The sequence below is a fragment of the Poecilia reticulata genome, linkage group LG18 (genome assembly GCF_000633615.1).
Source record: "Poecilia reticulata strain Guanapo linkage group LG18, Guppy_female_1.0+MT, whole genome shotgun sequence".
Classification (NCBI taxonomy): Eukaryota; Metazoa; Chordata; class Actinopteri; order Cyprinodontiformes; family Poeciliidae; genus Poecilia; species Poecilia reticulata.
In genome coordinates, this window is record NC_024348.1 from 14,685,498 (window position 1) to 14,703,386 (window position 17,889).

The 17,889-nt window shown below is 37.3% G+C and overlaps 1 protein-coding gene across 5 annotated transcripts in view; it reads right to left on the reverse strand.

Moving 5' to 3' along the window:
• LOC103480793 (ATP-binding cassette sub-family A member 1) overlaps positions 1 to 17,889 on the reverse strand; it is a 125,338-nt gene that overhangs the window by 99,112 nt on the left and 8,337 nt on the right. For 4 of the 5 annotated variants that reach the window (XM_017310254.1, XM_017310252.1, XM_017310255.1 and 1 more), the window contains 9 exons: positions 16,540 to 16,744; positions 15,642 to 15,758; positions 14,426 to 14,597; positions 13,076 to 13,207; positions 12,167 to 12,306; positions 10,960 to 11,097; positions 5,847 to 6,070; positions 3,192 to 3,267; positions 1,393 to 1,598 (listed from right to left, as the gene is read on the reverse strand). In XM_017310254.1, coding sequence (XP_017165743.1) covers positions 1,393 to 1,598; positions 3,192 to 3,267; positions 5,847 to 6,070; positions 10,960 to 11,097; positions 12,167 to 12,306; positions 13,076 to 13,207; positions 14,426 to 14,597; positions 15,642 to 15,758; positions 16,540 to 16,744 — 1,410 coding nt within the window. The remainder of the gene's footprint in view (positions 1 to 1,392; positions 1,599 to 3,191; positions 3,268 to 5,846; positions 6,071 to 10,959; positions 11,098 to 12,166; positions 12,307 to 13,075; positions 13,208 to 14,425; positions 14,598 to 15,641; positions 15,759 to 16,539; positions 16,745 to 17,889) is intronic. The other variant, XM_017310253.1, reaches the window with a different exon arrangement.

Sequence of the window (17,889 nt, forward strand, 5' to 3'; positions counted from 1 at the left end):
TCAATGCAGTTTTTATGCGTTTACTGCCAAATTATATCAATCAGTTCCTCCAGTTTTTTGAGAATTATCGTGGCAATTCACACAAAATCAACAAATCCCCGCACTTTTCTGAGCTAATAATTGGGAGTTTATTGCAGATTTTTCTCAAAAATTGTCAAAAACTTTCTTACTTGTACTAAACAGCTGCCTCAGGATTAATTGATGTCAGATTATAGTCCATGATCTATACAACGAGTTATAAAAAGTCACGTTTACCATCATAAATAAGGGCAAATATTTCCAAATTACTCCCAAAAACACTTTTTAATTGCAAAAAATAAAATAAAATATCACAAAATCCTGGAGGGACTGAAAAGATGTTCAATAATAATATTTAATTTTGTGAATTCATTGATTTTTTGAGTTTGTGAACATGTTTTATCAAGTACAGAGTATTGTGCACATTTACTTAAAAAAAAACAACAACCTTTGAATAAATGTATTCTTAATCAGTTGCATGACCTCACCCTGAACATTTTTGATAAATACTGAATACTGAATGACAAGTTTAAAAATAAAATTAAACAAAAATAATAATAATAATAAAAAAATAAAAAAACGGGTGAACATTTACTGTAATAGGTCGCTTTTGACATAGTCTTTGGATCTTTATCTCGCTGATGGACTCAATGACAACCCATTTTCTGAGTGATAGAAGCCACTAAATACTGTTTTAACTGTCCTGGTGTTTAAGACAGTCTTTGGTTAAGGAAAATGCCCAGAGCATCACAGATCCTCCATCGTACTTAGCAGTGAGGCAACGAGGTGATTTTCCACATATCCATCCCTTGTTTGCACACCGAACCAGGAGAGCTCGGTGTTGACAAGCTTGATTTCAGTTCCACATAAAAGGCCCAGAAGAATTTAGTGACGTCTGCGTTTCTTTTTTGACGGCTCTTTGCTGTAGTTCTCTAACAGCAAGCTATGGAAAAGTATTCTTTTCCTTTTTGTTGATTATACTTTTAGATTTGATTCACTTTTGTGCGCCTCCAGATTATTTAAGAGTAGTCCACCTCTTCCTGGTGAAAAGAAACATGTAGGTCATTGTCCAGGCCAGTGATCAGTGTTTTAAAGAAATGCCCCTTTGCATTATCTTACATTTAAAGCTCTGAGAAGTAGAAAGAATATGATATATAAGTTGTGAAACTGTAAAAGTATGGACAAAAAAAACTACCATAGTTCCTTTTATTTAAAAGACATTGCAATTGTGATACCAATTTCTTAAAATAGAATATTTTCCCTTCTAAATAAATGCTAAAAACTATTGAAGATAAAATAAAGGATATAATTCTTCTAATCTTCTGACAGTGAATTCATTATTTTTGAATGCTGTCCATGCTGCCGTCAGTTTACCTCCTCCAGTGTGGTGTCAGAGATGCCATAGCTGGTCAGGCCAAGGTCAGCCATAGCGAGATCAAGCTTGCTGAAGAGGGTGGCGAAGGACCCGTCTCTGGCTCCACCATAGGGCAGGATGAAGGTGATCTCCTGACCGATGCTCTCCAAAAACGCAGCTTCCGGTACGTGGCGGCGCACAAGCCGAGTCACAGCATCAAGATCTGCTTTAACAGATAAAACAAAAAAAAAAGAATCAATTTAAAGAACTATGTACAGAATGTAACGTTTCCCCCCACCCCCAAACAGAAAGAAAAAGTATTCCTTTCCTTTTTGTTGAATATACATTTTGATTTGATTTGTTTTTGGTGTGGCTCCAGATTATTTAAGAGTAGCCGCCACTAAATTTCAGCAACGACATGCAATATTAAAAGACCTGCAGTGTGGCGTTGGTGCAGCGCCCCAAACAAATCAAGACCTCTGAAATACACAGAGAAACACACTGAAAAGGTTGCGTACCTGATCATTTGACATTTGCAAAAAAAAACAAAAAACACCTTCTCCGAACAAACTGTAACTCCTCTCAGTCATCTGCTCTGAAGCGGGGATTTGGTGAGGATCAATCCACACGGCGTTGCAGAACACAACACATCCATTATTGATCCAGCGCCTCTCATACATAATTACTGAAGCTTAACAACTACTGGCTTGGCACTTTGTGGAGAAGTAAATGGATCTACTTTACACTTCAGACTGAATCGCCTTTTGGAATGCACACGTGTGGTGATGTGGTCTGCTTGTTTTAGACTAATGAAGAATAATGGACTGTCACTTATAGAAATGTGATTCCTGCTGTTATGCTGCTTTTCTGTCTAGTGTTTAACTGTTGTGCAGAAAAAAAGGTGTTTTCCTTGAACTTGATGCTGTGCCCTTTGTGTAAAGGTGCGCTTCCAATTGTTCTGCCCTGTGGGTGCCTGTGTTGACCTTGCAATGGACTTTTACCCCTTCCAGGGTGTAGCCAACCTGGTATAAAATCGCAGCTGGGAGAGGAGCCCGCCACTCTGCACCCAACGAAGCAAGGAAAGGAAGGAAGGAAGGATCTGGTTTCATCAATCTATCTTTAGTTTGCATCTATAAACACCAGAATCTAATCAGAATCTATGTATGAAAAATTTACTTAGTGATAAAACCCTCACAATTAGTTGTAAAAAAATACCATAAATAACTTCATGCTTAGTGTATATTGTTAAAAAACCATGCATGTATTTAAATTCATGTTTGCCGTCTTAGAAAGACTGGTTTAGTTTATACAAAAAATTGACACTGAAGAATGAAGAGTCAAGGCCTGAGTTTAATGAGGTTCACTTTAACTGAGCATAGTTTATGTCATTTATGCAGTGCCGGCTGTCAACAGAAGTCATTTCTGATTATTACAAATTGAAAGAAATTAAAAACAAGAACACAAAATGACTGAATAAAGTATATAATTTTAAAGGAATCTTGTCTAATTTAGTAGCCAGTTAAAAAAAAAAGGTTAAAAAGGTGAGTCACAAAAGTAAACATTAAATAAACTAATTAAATAAAGAATTCACTTGTATTCAACACTGTTTTCCACCGTCAGAAATGATAGTTTTCCCAGTTTCTATGCTCTTCTGACAAGTTTTAGAGTCTCAGATGACGAGAGCTCGGGGGGAGCTGTTGGTGTTTATGGTTTGAATTAAGTGGAAATTTAAAAATGTACAAAATAAAAATAAAAAAACATCTAAAACATACTTCTAATTTTTAAACATGCATGCAAATGAACCTAAGTAACCGTGTACCTGTACGGCCAGAATTGTCCCACGTTTGACTTCCGAAGCCTTCATCTGGACTTTGCCTGGAAGGACGGGCTGTCTCCTGTTAATCAGAATTGGATTAGAAAGGCTATCATACCTTACCACTCAGAATGATGAGCAGTGCCTCCTCCAGGACTCCTATGAAGCATTAATCAAATAATGTGCCTCTGTAAGTTTGCACTTAATTAGTCTAAATAGAGCCGTGTGCGTACATCAGCATGAAGTGTGCTCAATCTGTGATGAAAAGTGTTCGCTGTTTGCATCTTCAAGCAAAACAACAACACATGAATAATTGGTCTCAGAAAATAGTTGAGTAAATCTTTAAAATTTTTAGAATAAAATGCATAGTTTTTGCTTTTTTTCCCAGTGAAATAACAATGACTAAATTAACTTCATTAAAGAGTTGACTAATACAGAAAGAGTCTGCAACCTTTTTAATTCGAAGAGAAACTTTTGGCCCTCAGTCCAGCTAAATAAAATTTATTTAGAGCTACAAAAACTACATGACTTTTCGAGAGAAGACATATTATACATTTGGATAAAATCTACTATTGGAAACTTGTCATTTTTGAAGACCGCCATTTTATTTCTGTTTTAGATTTAAAAATAAGAATAACAAAAAGAGGATGTGTTGGTTTTCTACAACAGGATGTTATTTGTGGAAACTTGTACAGATAAAGCACACAGTGTCAATCACAAGAAAAATGGATCTAAAAACTCACTGGTAGTTTTAATGGCATACGTGTCAAACTTAGGTTTTACAGGCCACCAAAAGCAGCAATTTAGTTGTTTTTTTTCTTGTCCAACTTAAAGACATTTATTAGTTATTGAAAGGGCTAAACTAAGATCAGAGCAGTGAGGAGATTGCAATAAAGAACCTAATTTTAAGCTGCTTTCCTAACAACAAAGAATATGTTAAACATTCTTTTGAAATCTGTTTATACATTACATCAAAAGGAATAACCCTATTCCAAGTTATTGTAAAAATCCAAGATCAGAATAAAGTTTTTGTGAAATAACTAATCAGGTCAATATAAACTGATAAAAAAACGAAGGAACTAATTACAGAATGCAGTTTTCCAGTGATGAAAAACAAAGCCGTTATTTTATGCAGACTGTGACAGAACTGCCTCAACTGCTGTGTGCCCTTTGTATGCGCATGCTATTATGTAGTTTCACCCCCCCTCCATGCATTTATGTTGGTTTTGTTTGTAACTAATTATTCAAAGTAGTGGAAGAAAAGTTGTGGCATTTAACTTTTGAGGGAAACTCAGCAGGCCCCCATAAACTATTCCCACTGCACTCCAAACCCCTAACAAGATCCACAGAAAGGAAACACCTTCACACTGCCAATGGCCACAGAAAGGAGTCGTCATAATCCTGCAGACAGTAGACAACCCCCCCTGCGGAGGCAATTAAACGCAACCCAGTCCAAAAATAAAGACCCCCCCCCCCCCATCTGGCAATGCCATCAGGTCAGATCGCATGCCCACCACCAACGCCTCAGAGCAGCCCACACGCTGGCGCCCTTGCCGCCAGACAACCCATTCCTGCTCCACCATTGCCGATTTCCTGCTATCAAGTGAATCTCCAACCCACTGTAAGCAGGCGTTCCGGGACCCAGGCAGACAACGTGACAACACCCACAGCCAACACTGGATGCATCACACACATTAGGCCAAACTTTCTGAACATACAGGAGAAAGCTGCAGAACCCCGCTACTCCAGCTGCTAAAAGCCGAGCAGGGGGACCATCTCTATCTATGCTGAGGAAAATTCATTCACCTCGGCAAGCAAACTGTTTGCAGCATCCGACAAGGTATGGGACTTTAGCCAGTTTAGACTGACTTAGCTGGCATTTTTCTTAACTCTTGGGGATACTCATAGACTCCGATGAGTGTCAGACTCTATGAGTTATTCTCTGATGTTTACTTGGTCATTAAATTGAAACAAAGTTAAAAGAAAAAGATGTGAGAGTGTAAATCACTGTCCCAATGCAGTAGTATCCTGACAGTTCCACACGCTTCACTCCATAAAGCACAAACGTCTTGAGCCAAATACTTACATGACAGGATACAACGTTTTTACAAGATGTGCTTTATACAATTTCTTCAGATGTGTAAAAACTTTTAGCTGCGCTACCATAGGTCGAAAGATTTGAAAAGAACAAAGAACAGCTGTTCCATTGTTGTATGATCAAGAATTTTTTTCCTCATTGAACGATCTCATTAGCTGAGAGTATATTTTTCTACCCTCTAACTTCTTGCTATTATGCTTTAGAGCACAGCCAAGTAATAAATGACTGGATCTTAGTGTGTGAATGTGCATGGGGATTTGCTACGTTGTGACGACGAACCACTTGCACACATCGGCTGGAACCTTCAGGGTAAAGAGCCAAGGTTGCAGTTTGGCTCTTTTGATACTTGTGTGCAAGTGTCAAAAGAAAAGTTATGGCTTTGCTTTACTTTTAACATGCCAATATCCAATTTTCTCAAGGAGAACACGGATCAAATTTGACCCTTGGATGTATCGAATGTTTACTACTCTGCCTGCTAACAAAGGCACATACACTAACACATTGGCAAAAAAAAAATCCAATTGTTTTTAAAACAAATTATTTCTAAAATAAAACATGCTTACCCTTTGTCTCTCCTTGGACAGACTTTGTTTGATGTTTTTACGCTGATTGGTCATCTTTTCTGTTCCGTCTCTGACCAGAGTCAGGTAGTAGCCACTGCCGAAACACTTCTTCAGGAAGAGCGAGGAGCCGCAGCATCGCATCTTTCCTTGAGAGATGATGGCTATGCGGTCTCCTAAGATGTCTGCCTCGTCCATGTGGTGTGTTGACAAAATAATGGTGCGACCTTAGGAGAACCACAATAGACATGTCTTTTAGATAACTGCTGAAAGATAAAATAAAACGCAGGCTCCAAGTACGGCTTGTAAAAGTTATTCATGGAAATCCAGACGAAGCGTTTGTGTGGACACGGTCTCCTAAAAAATGAGGTAGATATCAAAATCTGAATCCGCGTGTCGTCACTTATCTTAGCGTCAATTTCACTGTGATCTATTTTTTTTTTCCTCGTGCCTTTGAGCGTGGTAACAAAGCAAACTGAAGAAAAGCGCGTGGGATGTGAAACTGGGACATAATTAAAATAACGATAAAGGCCTTCCACAAGCTGCTTTCCAACATTTCTATAGGAAACAAATTTTACTCCAGATCCGTTTTGTTCCCAGAGTCCTTTGATTCGAGCGGCATCAAACTGAAAGCATTTGCAGTGACAAAAACGGCATGAATCGCACGATTATTCACAGGTGTTCTAATCCTTTTACATCACGCTGGATCAGATAACACATATTAATTATCACATACCCCAGAAAGTGAGGGAAAAAAACGGCAGATTTGTAATGAAGTCACAGCGTGGTCCTGTCTCTGCTGTCTGCAGGAAAGCAGTATCAGAGAGAAATGGGTTCTTTGATCCAGTCATGTTTTTAAGTAGCAAACATTTAACCTGTTACCTCTATTACATTGAAAGATAGCCGCTTTGACATGGGTTTCTCAAGTGATTTGTTATTAAAGTCTAAATAAATTGCAATCACATGCTAGAGACACACCTTTACTGTCAATGAATAAATAGTTTGCGCATTTGTTCAACCTCAAATATGGCCTGATTAAATCCAGAAACCTTAACAGAAGAAATTGTGATTGCGAACATAAAAATTATGTTTTTTTTGCCTTCTTTTGACAACAGAATCACTGTAGAAATAAATAAATTTAAAAAAAAATTTAAAATAAGGGGTAGCTGTTGGAGATATAAAGCAACTGCCCTCAATCGAGGCAGAAAGACAGATAGCGGAGGATCCAGAGGTGTGTAGCCACTGGTTAGATTTACTCAGTTACAATCACTGAACAACTTTGAGAAAAAAAATAATAATTGTGTCTTGCCAACATTGATATTTTTTTCTTCTGCCTCCATTACACATGACCAAATATGCAAATTACCCAATGACATCATCCAGTGACTTCCATGACAGCCAATAGCTACTTTCTTTTCTGAGGAGTTGGCAACAATGAGCAAAGTGCTATGAATACTTTCTGGATGAACTGTAGGTAACTTTTAGCTTTAGTGACTGCTAGCTTAGGAAGTTGTCAAAGTAGCTGCTAAGCGAAGTAGCCATTAGGTTACCGGTAAGTTGATGTCAGCTGAAATAGTCGTTAAGCTAAGTAGCAATTGTCTTGAACAGTTGTCAGTTTGAGTAGTAGTTTGCTCAACTAAAAGCCACTGAAGCTTTTAGTTTAGGGAGCTGTTGCTAGTGTAACTGTTAGCTTAAGTGGCAATTAGCTATAGTACCCATTAAATTAAATAGCTAATTAGTTTAGATTGCTAGCCATTAGCTTGACTTGACATATTTTCTAAACAGTTTTCCATATAATGTTATTGCTGAAGGCTAATAAGTACCCCACCTACCCTCACTTTAGTAGAATCAAACTTTGCTTTTAATATATTTTATATTAAAGAGTAAATGTGATATGAAATAAGCCTAATAATTATTTCAAAAATATTTACAATTTTTCCTCCTCTGGTCACAGAAGTCAAGATTTTTGTGAAGCTTTTCCTGCAGCATCTTCAGTTCTTGCCACCTACTGAGACACAGCTCTACATGTGTAAGGTATAAGACATCAGCGTTCTAAATTTAGTACGAACAAGGACTCTCACCCTTTCTGCACAAATGTTGAGGATGGTTATTACTGCAAAGGGTCAGGCACGGTGCTGAGCATGGCTGTTTTTTGCACAAAGTTAAATTTGTATCCTCACACGTCACATTATCCCGGGGATAAGGACGCAGTGAGAGGTCATTAACTGTGGCCCGTTGCGGCCATTTTGCTTGTCCAACTATTTCTACATGCTCTCTCTCTCTCTCTCTTTCTCTCTCTCTCTCTCTACGCCACTGTGCCCCTGCCACCAGTCAAACTGCTTAATTCATCTCTTCACAGTAAAGCATTGCTGCATGATGTTTTGCCTCACAAACTCAGTCTACCTTCTACATAAACTGAAATGAAACAGCAAGGCACGCAATCCAGTCAATTTAACATACAGCAGGGAAATATTATGGTTTCAAAAAAGGGGACGGCTGAAGAGATTGCTTGCGGTTTAGTCAAACCGACTGGGCTCGTTTTTGCATGGGATGGTCAAACCTGGAAGATGAATGTGTGCGTGCGTGTAGAGAAAATCCGAAGAGTATCAAGTCGTTTGCAAGTTGGAGGAAAAAATAAATTTGTTTGGACTGCAAATGGCTCTCAAAGGTATTTTGATTTATAGCAAGTTGCAGCAAATTAGAGCATGCGGTAATATATCAAGGATGTGTTCAGGTAAATTGCTGTTTTACATACTCAAAACACATACAGCAAAGCAGTCGCCAAACTGTATTCTTTTATTTAGATTCCTTTCTTCTAAGTCAAGTGGAGACAGGTGGATTGCACAGTGGATGAGAAAGGCGGGATGAAAACATAACGAGCTTTGGCTTTGTAATAAAGAACAAGCAAACTCTATAACTGCTATTAGCGACAGTCACTTCAAGTCTTAAACCTCTTAAGTTATTTCAACTCAATGTATATCCTGTCCATTGGGTTACAAGTCCTTGTTCTTATTATAAAATGTTAATACATTTTAGACATTATGGTTTGTAAAACTCATTTGTGATTGTGGCGCAAGATGCTGTGTACTGTCATGGGAACTGTTTCATATGTCATTACTATGTTGTTTTTGGTCAATTTTTGACTGTTGCATGAAAAAAGAACTACTTCTATACTTTATCCCATTTGTCTGCTAAACATTAATTTGCATTTGTGTGACAGTTGCACTATGTAAGGTATATAAAACATGTCGCAGTCCTAAAATAGTTGGTACAAAGGCTTAGTTAACATTTTCTTAGTCCCTTCAAGTTTTCACTGCAAATGCAAAAACGTCCCATTTATTCAGAATTTATTTACGTTCATTTTGACTGCATTTATGTCATGTTTCGTATGTATGTTGTAATTTACCATCCATTGCAATTCATAACATTAAATTATGGGTATGCTACATATGCAGGAAATCATTCCAACTCCTTGTGTCACCATAATCCCTTTCATTTCTATGGAATAAAAATAAATTGCGAATTCAATTCAATATTTAAGAAACTTGGGGATAATTCTAACAAGGGAACTAAGTCATTCCCACATTGAGAGAGATACTAATATAAAAGCATTTCAAAAGATAATAAAAAAGGACACCATATTTTGTATCTTGTTTTATATACATCTTTTTTTAAACTGTGTTTTACCAAATCTTTTGTTAAGTATATCATTTAATATTTGATTAATTCACCTCAGATTTGAGCAGTCCATGCGATTTCCATGTTTGTCAAAGGCTGTTATAAATATAAACATAAACATAAAAGATTTCCTTGTTTAATTTGTAATTTTTATTTTTTTGCTTGTTTGTGTTTTTCAGCAGCTCAGGGTCAGACCACGATGGACAGAGACCCTGGACACACAGCCATACCGCCCGTATTGAAAATCTTCATTGATTATATAATTTATTCTCAGGGCTTTATCTATTTTGACTGGGGCAAATGAATAGTGAAGGATAATGATCAAAAAGTCAGAATTTTCTATTTCTATCACTTTCTAAAGTAAGATATTTTCTTCTTGTTTCTCTTTTTGTTTCCTCTTTTCTTTTTCTGTTTTTTGAATCCTTATGCGTACAAAAAAAAAACACAGAATGTAAAGTTCATGGAGACCTGTGAGTCAGACATAGGAGTCAATAACTAAAGTTATAGGTTTCAGATGAATTTGTTTAGCTTACGCCGACAGTTAAATTAAATATATAAAGGCTTACGAACATACAATATCTTTAAAAAGTACTTTATTTCCGGTAATTTTAACATAACGGGTAAAGTGCCACCAAACAAATAAGCCGCCACTCAGTTCAATAAAAGCTACACCCACTCTGAGACAAAGTGGTCAACCTGTCCATGCGGAAAAACCTCCACATTTAATAAGCTGTGATGAACTGTAATATTAACTCTAAACTCATCCTTCAGTTTTTCCACACAAATAGTCTCCCTGTAGCATTTTCCCCACATCCTTTGCCTAATGACAACCCTTCGTAAGACAGCGGCTCAAATAAAAACCGGAGAGAAACAAAAAATGAGTCATTCCGAGCAGCCACAATGTGGGGGTTCTCATTAGAACCGAGTTATCTGCAGCTAACCATTGGAGTAAAAAGGGCCTTGATTAGAGAGAGGCAGATGCTAATGACACAGTGAGGGCGGAATGTCACTCAGTGCACATTAAACATTTAGACATTTGGAGAGAAAATGTGCATGCTCTGCTTATAGTCTTCAGCAACCACAGTGTATATAAAGCCAGAGAGTGACAGGCTGACTAATTCAGCAGACAATTAGGGAGTCCGTCAATAAAAGCTACTTGTCTTCTCTTCCGCTTCGACTCGTGTTTGTACAATTCACAGTTTCTCTCCGTTTACAGTTGACTTTTTCCTGACAGCGGGGCTGAAAAGATACTTTTTAGGCTATTCTGAGTGCCTGATTACTTTAATAGCCTACATCTAATATTGCTGCAGGTTGAAAGGTTCAGTACAGGTGAAGATTTTGTTTCTTAGTCTAAAACGGTTCAAACAAGCTTTGAGCCATACATCTTCTTCAGTAAAAACAAAAGACTTCAAAACTGTATTTATTCCTGAATTCCCACCTTGTTTATATTTTAGCAGTAGTTCCCAAATCCCCCGGCGAGCGTAAGGGTCTACTCCTGCTGTCGGTTCATCCAGGATGACAATCTTTGAACCGCCAACAAAGGCTATTGCCACAGAGAGTTTTCGCTGCATGCCACCTGAAAAGCATTAAAGACAACACATAGTTCTTAAAACGTTTTGAAAAACGTTTTGTTTTTTTTCACAAATTTCCAGATTCTTAATCTGCTAAGACGGTCTTGATCGCTGTCTTGACAGTTTTCCTGTGATCGACTGGCTTATCTCAGTTCAGACGGTGGGGTTGTATATAGTCACCGACATAATTTCTTAAAACACACTATTATTACAAAATATTTACGTGTTTTCATTAAGTGGCGCCATCCAGAATTAATAAATACATGATTTATTTATTCATTTACTCGTTATTTATGTAGGTGTGTACTGGGTTTTATGCGTATGTCTTCACTGAAGAAAATGACTATGATTTGTGTGAACTTCACAATAATTCTTCTTGCCAAGTTTAGGTGGACATTGAATGTTTTTGGTTGCAACACGACAACATGTGAAAAAGCTCTGGGATTACAAATACTTTTGAAAAAAAGCACCGTTCTCACTTATTATTTAATCAAATGTAAATGAGGTAAAAACAATCACATTTCAAAAACAAAACACCACGTGGCTGTGTCAGAATTAAGTTTCAAATACAGACACAATATTGGAAAGTGATTATGGAATAAATATGACGAGACGTTTGGCCCTGTGCTCTATTGCCGTTTGGAAGCTGTGAAATGATTGATGGCCGAGACGCAGATGCACTTTCACAACAATAATTCTCAGCTCCTCTCTCTTAGCAGGCTCTTCAAAATGCATCCAGTGCGGTGCTAATGTAGTGGAAATGTCATCGTAGATCAACCTTGAAAGTCGTATTTCAGTGATTTTACTCACAAGCATTCCGTGACTTGGAACAATTTATCAAATAGGATCTGCTTGTGCCTCCCCAGACAATGAATTACAGAGCACAGGTACAGCGGGTGTAGAGGAGGAGATGCATGCAGGTAGCAAGATAGGAAGGAGTGGCTTATAATTAGCATGTTTTCTTTATAAAAAAATATTCTTACACTTATTACTACACATATCAAGACTAAATTTATAGGTCAGCATAATGCCAATCAGATCATAAGCGATGTGTCGTGGTACACTGAGCCTCACCTGAGAGGTTCTTAGCAAGATCCTTACGCTTGTGTGGCAAACCGACATCTTTAATCATCTGGTCCATCTCGGAGTCGACCTCACTGCGACTGCGTCCCTTCAACCTGGCGTAGAAGTAAATGTGCTCCTCCACAGTGAGTCTAGAAAAGTTTTAAAACAGCATGAGAGACCAGTTCAGCTAATGTGAGAAGGGGGGCAAGTGGCCTAAAGCAAAACTGTCGTATTTTTGCCCGCTGAAATGTTTGAAAGCAATTCATTTCCCTCCAGACATCTTTAGACCTTAATGAACATTTTTAACTAAGTCAGGGTTCCCACTGAAACCATTTTTGTTTCATGCCAAAATTCAATACTTTTACAGACTTAGGTATTTGGAGTTCCAGAAACTTTTTAGCAATAATAAGAAAAATAAAAAAAAAACTTGCTAAACATACAATATATAATATAATTTGACAGGCATTTTACAGGAATCCTATTCTAGTGATGGGAAGTTACCAAGGAAATTAATTGGGACCTGCTATAATTGGGCTGTCACATTTGCATTGGGTACCAGAGTATCAGTTAGAGGCAAAGAACAAAGAAGTGAGACAAATAAATAAATTAAAAACATTAAATAAATAAATAAATAAATAAATAAATAAATAAATAAATAAATAAATAAATAAATAAATAAATAAATAAAAAGGTAACATATGGTGATCAGTAAAGGCAGTTTAAGGAGAGTCTTGCAGACGGTATTAATAAAGGTCAATGCATTTCAAAATAAACACTGAATAATTATGTGTTGCTGGGGAGCCTGAGTCATTACAAGGCCTCATTACATGGAACAAATACATTGTTGCGCAAAGACCCACATACTTCCACTTTGTAATCCAAAGAGAGAGAATGACTAAGCCTCGTTAATTCACTCACTCATTAAATAGGACGTTATGCTGCGGACACATTCCCAAATACTTCCTGATGCCGTCTATGTCGGTGCGGATGTCGTATCCGTGGATGAGGGCTGTGCCTGATGTAGGGGGGAACAGCCCGGTCAGAATTGACCTATGAAGAGAAGCAAAGGAAAAATGCCAGAATTTATTAATAATAATAATAATAATAAATAAATAAAAAAAGATTACCCAAGCCATGCAGTCAAGTTAATTTCAGTATGGGTTAACAACAAAAAAAAGATCAATATTTGGGAGAGATAAAAAACTGTTGACAAATGTGAAGAGGTGAACCTGACTGAGTTTCTTCAGTTCAATAGGAATAGGCCAAAATTCTAGCAGGCTATTGTGATCATCTTGAAGGAGAATGGCCCAGCACATTTTATGTCATGCAACTAACCACATCTGACATTAAATAAGTAAAAAATAAGATAAATCTATTTTTTTCTGATGTAACAAATTTAAAGTATTGCAGCAAGATTAAGTGAACTAAAACAGGAAAAGTCTGACCCTCTGGTTAAATGTCATTGAGATATAAATAACTTTGTGTCTAATTATTTCTTAGTTTCTACTTCATTTAGTGAAATAAATGTCTTTGGCTTGATTTTTTTTCTTGCCCCAAATTATACTATGTATAGACAGTTTTCTTTCTTTAAAAAATCATAACTCCTAAAAGCAAGTTTGTTCCCCTATATCTAAAGATTGTTTTTTCAGTATAATATTTATTTTCATCATAAGGTCCAGGCAAACTGTATCTGTTTAAACTCACAGTTTAAACTGAAACTGAATAAAACTTAAATTCAGTTTTAGGGAGAGTTTAGATTCTCTTCTCATGACTTACAAAAAAAAAAAAAAAACATCAGCTATGAGATCCCATTTCCCTGATGAGGAGATATTGCCCTTAATAAAATCCACCGACACAGTGTTTTAGTATGTGACAGAGTCCTTACTCTGTCCTTCCTCTTATTGTTCCCTGTTATGTTTCGTTCCAGCGGCTCAGAGCAGACGTCTTCCCTGCAGCCCTTGGTCCTGCATCACTCGCTCTCTGTGTCACTCAGACTTTCTGGGCCACTGGATTTCATTTATTTTCTGTCACCCAAAACCCCAACCAGCCTTTTTTCAGCCGTTTCCCAAGCAGCAATTAGATAACTCCCACGATCGGTTGTAATAGCTGACTTTTTCTGATGGATGTCTTTACAGTAATATCTCCCTTTTTCAAAGCAGTAAACTCTGAATACATGCAGCTACAGTGAAGTCAGCAGTTTATGTTCAATTTGCACAAAGGTTGAGACAGGTTGGAAAAAATACAAGAGGATTGAATAATATGCCTCACATTGTGGTCGTTTTTCCAGCGCCATTGTGGCCCAAAAACGATGTGATCTGATTCTCGTAGAAGTCCACGCTCAGCCCGTCCACCGCCAGCTTCTTCCCGGTCTTGTAGATTTTGACAAGATTGCGAATCGACACCCCCGCTTTCACACTGGGAGGTGGTCTTTCAAAATATCCTTTATGAAAACACACATATGGCCCCAAACAGGGAAACAAGGAAAATGCATTTAAAAAGAAAGGGAAAAAAAAAAACTTGTTTTCAGCAAAATAAATTCTGAAAAAGCAAAAAAGTAAAAAAAAGAGAATAAATTTACATATATAAGAAAAATACATTGAAATTAAAGAAAAATATGATTAAAGTTGATCATGTTTGCAGATTAACTGTTTAAAGGTGTAACATCTGCATCGATATAAATGCTTTTACGTATTAATGTTTTGAGGGTTTTTTTTCATTTAACTTTGGTTCAAAACAAATTAAACTAAAATACAATATCAAAAAATGGATAACTTAGAATAAACAAAGTGAAGTAAAGTGCTAAAGTGTTTACCACACCTGCATCAATATTTACACCAATGTCTTTTTGAATACTATCGAAAAGTAAGAAAAAAAATATAAGAGATAAATGAATAAATAAAAACTACATTAGCAAAAAATTGGATACGTTTTAAAAAATGTAAGAAAAAAAAACAGAAGAAAATATGTTTCAAACTATAAAGGTTTGCATCAATTGATTACATCAATTACATCTTTGTTTAGACCAACGTTTTAAGAATAATGAAAACCATCAAAAACTTTTCTAATTACGTACAATTACTCATATTCTGAGTTTAGCAAATTTCTGAGAGGCCATTTTGATCCATGAAACAACATGCACCCATATGCACACGCCTTAAAAAACTGAAACACAGAAAAGCTAAACAGAAAGTAACAGAAACAGAAACTTGTTACTAGGAACGTTAATTGGAGTTTTTGCTTGTTTTTAGCAGTTTCCTTCACTTGAAACTCCCGCTTCCCCCCCGTCACCCCTCCTCAAGGCACAAAGCACCATTATCACCAGATGTGACAAATAAGGTGCTAATGTTTGTTCGCAACCCTCCTCTTCTCACCTCCAAGGTCTTATCAGAACCGCGTTTCCCCACGGGACATAAACAGGCTGATGAGAATATGATCAACAATTGCAGACTAAGAAGTGAGAACTGAAAACGAAACGGGAGTTTACCGACGTGCGCCCCAGAGTCTGTCAGCAGATCGGGGCTGTTTTCAGCTACTGGTGTCATCCCACACCAGTAGGAGGAAGTGAACAGGAAGTACCACGGCTTAGGAATCCCATATTGACCTGCAATCAAACGAGAACAACGGTCGTCATATTTTAAAGTACACAATGAAGTCCAGGAGATGCAAGGCGTAAAATAGAAGTGGAGGAAGAAGAAATGATTCATTGGGTTCAGAAGGACATTGTTGCATAGACATTAATAAAATACAGAATTATGTTCAAGAACAAGAGGTTATTGTTTGGCAAAGCGATGTTGAAACAGTGAACAAATGCTATTTGGAAAAACTATTAAGGAGAAAACAAATGGCTACATCGCAAACTTAATCTTTTAATAGTTCATTACAACACAAGTTTCTCCTGCGGAGTTAATATTTCCACTCACAGGCCTGCATTTTAAATTTGAAGTGAGAAAAATCTACTCTAATGACCCATTGAATCCAGAGTTACAACTAAGAAAGATGGATTGCTCTCCCCAAAACCTCATTTGAAAATGATTTTCATTAAAATTTGGAACGTTTATTATCCTGTCCAAACTCAAGACGGTGAGATTGTTGCCACAGTGCACGAAAGTACTTCTGTTAGAATGTCGTTTTGCTAATATAGGCTACTGTGGTCACTGAGCATGTCAGCTACCAAACACAACAGCTTAAATGCTGTATTAGCCTGCTGCTGCTCTTGAAAAAGTATACAATCTCCACTCCTTGCACATTAGAACGGCTTTCATCAGCTTTCGACGCAACATTTGTACTATTTGTCATTTCTTCTCAAAAGCTATAACATAAAAACATTTTTAAAACAGCAGACAATATTGGACATATACTAATAATTTGCTTCAGATCATTACCTGGGAAGACATTTTCAATGTACCAGGTTAGCACCCAGTATAAGACGGCATCGGCGAGCATCATGGCGATGGAGATGATGAAGGTGTACGGATCCCCCTCCTGGGGACTCCTCATAATGTTGTGCCACTGTATACCGACGCCTTGCTCCTCATATTTGGAAAAGTTCTCGCACCCGTAACCAAAGGCAACACATGACAGTAAACTCTGAAGATGGGGGGGGAAAAAAAAAAGCAAAAACAAACATTTTTAGTTAAGCAAAATTCTTAACTACTCAGAAAATATGCAAATGTTGCACAAAGTTCACCCTGCTCCTTTTCATCTGCGTGCTAAATATGTAATAGGGGCGAGCAGTTGGTTGTGTTAACATACTGTACTGTAAAGACGGGAACGGAGGAATCAGCTAAGCTTGGATCTGGAGTCTTGGGTGGATGCCTGGTGAGCGGTCTCAGCCAGCAGAGCTTGGCTCACCAACCAACAAAAAAAACAATAAATGTGTGCTTTTCCTTTTCATTTCTCAATGAAACTAGGAGATCACTAATTAGGGAGTGAGTTTTATGAGGAGACGTGCTGAGTTGTTTACATTTTTTCCCCTTCTTAGTACAGTCAAATCCACTGCCTTTAAAGTATTCCCATCCATTGAAGTTTATCTCATTGTCTGTTACATAAAATCCTCATATAACGAAGCGACATTTCTGATGTCGCTTCGTTGATGATGATTTGTGAGAAAAACACAAAGCTTTGCATAACTGAGAAATTGAAGGGTCGTGACGCAGTTTCCATTTTTCTCGCAAAGTCTGGTGTGCATTTTCTGTTCAGCCTCTTGGTGGGTGGAAACCTTTTGCTGCGACTTCAGACTATGTCTTTACACAATTTTTAGGATTTTATCAATTCTCTGGATCGAGGTAATGTGTGGACATTAATTTACAGCTCTTTCTATGGAGTCTTATTTGGTCTGTACTTTGAATAGGCCACTCTTAGTGGGTTGGTAATCATGCTATACTCTTAATTTTAAGATGGTAAACTGAACAGATGAGATGTTCAGAGGGATGTCGTTTCATAACCTAACTCCGATTTACACCTTTCCAAAACATTATCCCTTGTTCCTTGGTCTTCATGATACTGATGGTTCACTGAATAAATTTAAACCGAGGACCTTGCTGGACAGTTGTATTTAAAATTAAACTAAATTACACAGAGGTGACCTCTATTTAACAGCTATGTTGATTTTATTTGAGTAATCGGTGGCTGAATGATAAGTTTAACAACCTTGTATCGTTTCAATTTTACTTCACAATCGCACAATTAGTTTTGATCAAGCACATAAAATCCTAACAAGGTCAATGGAGGGT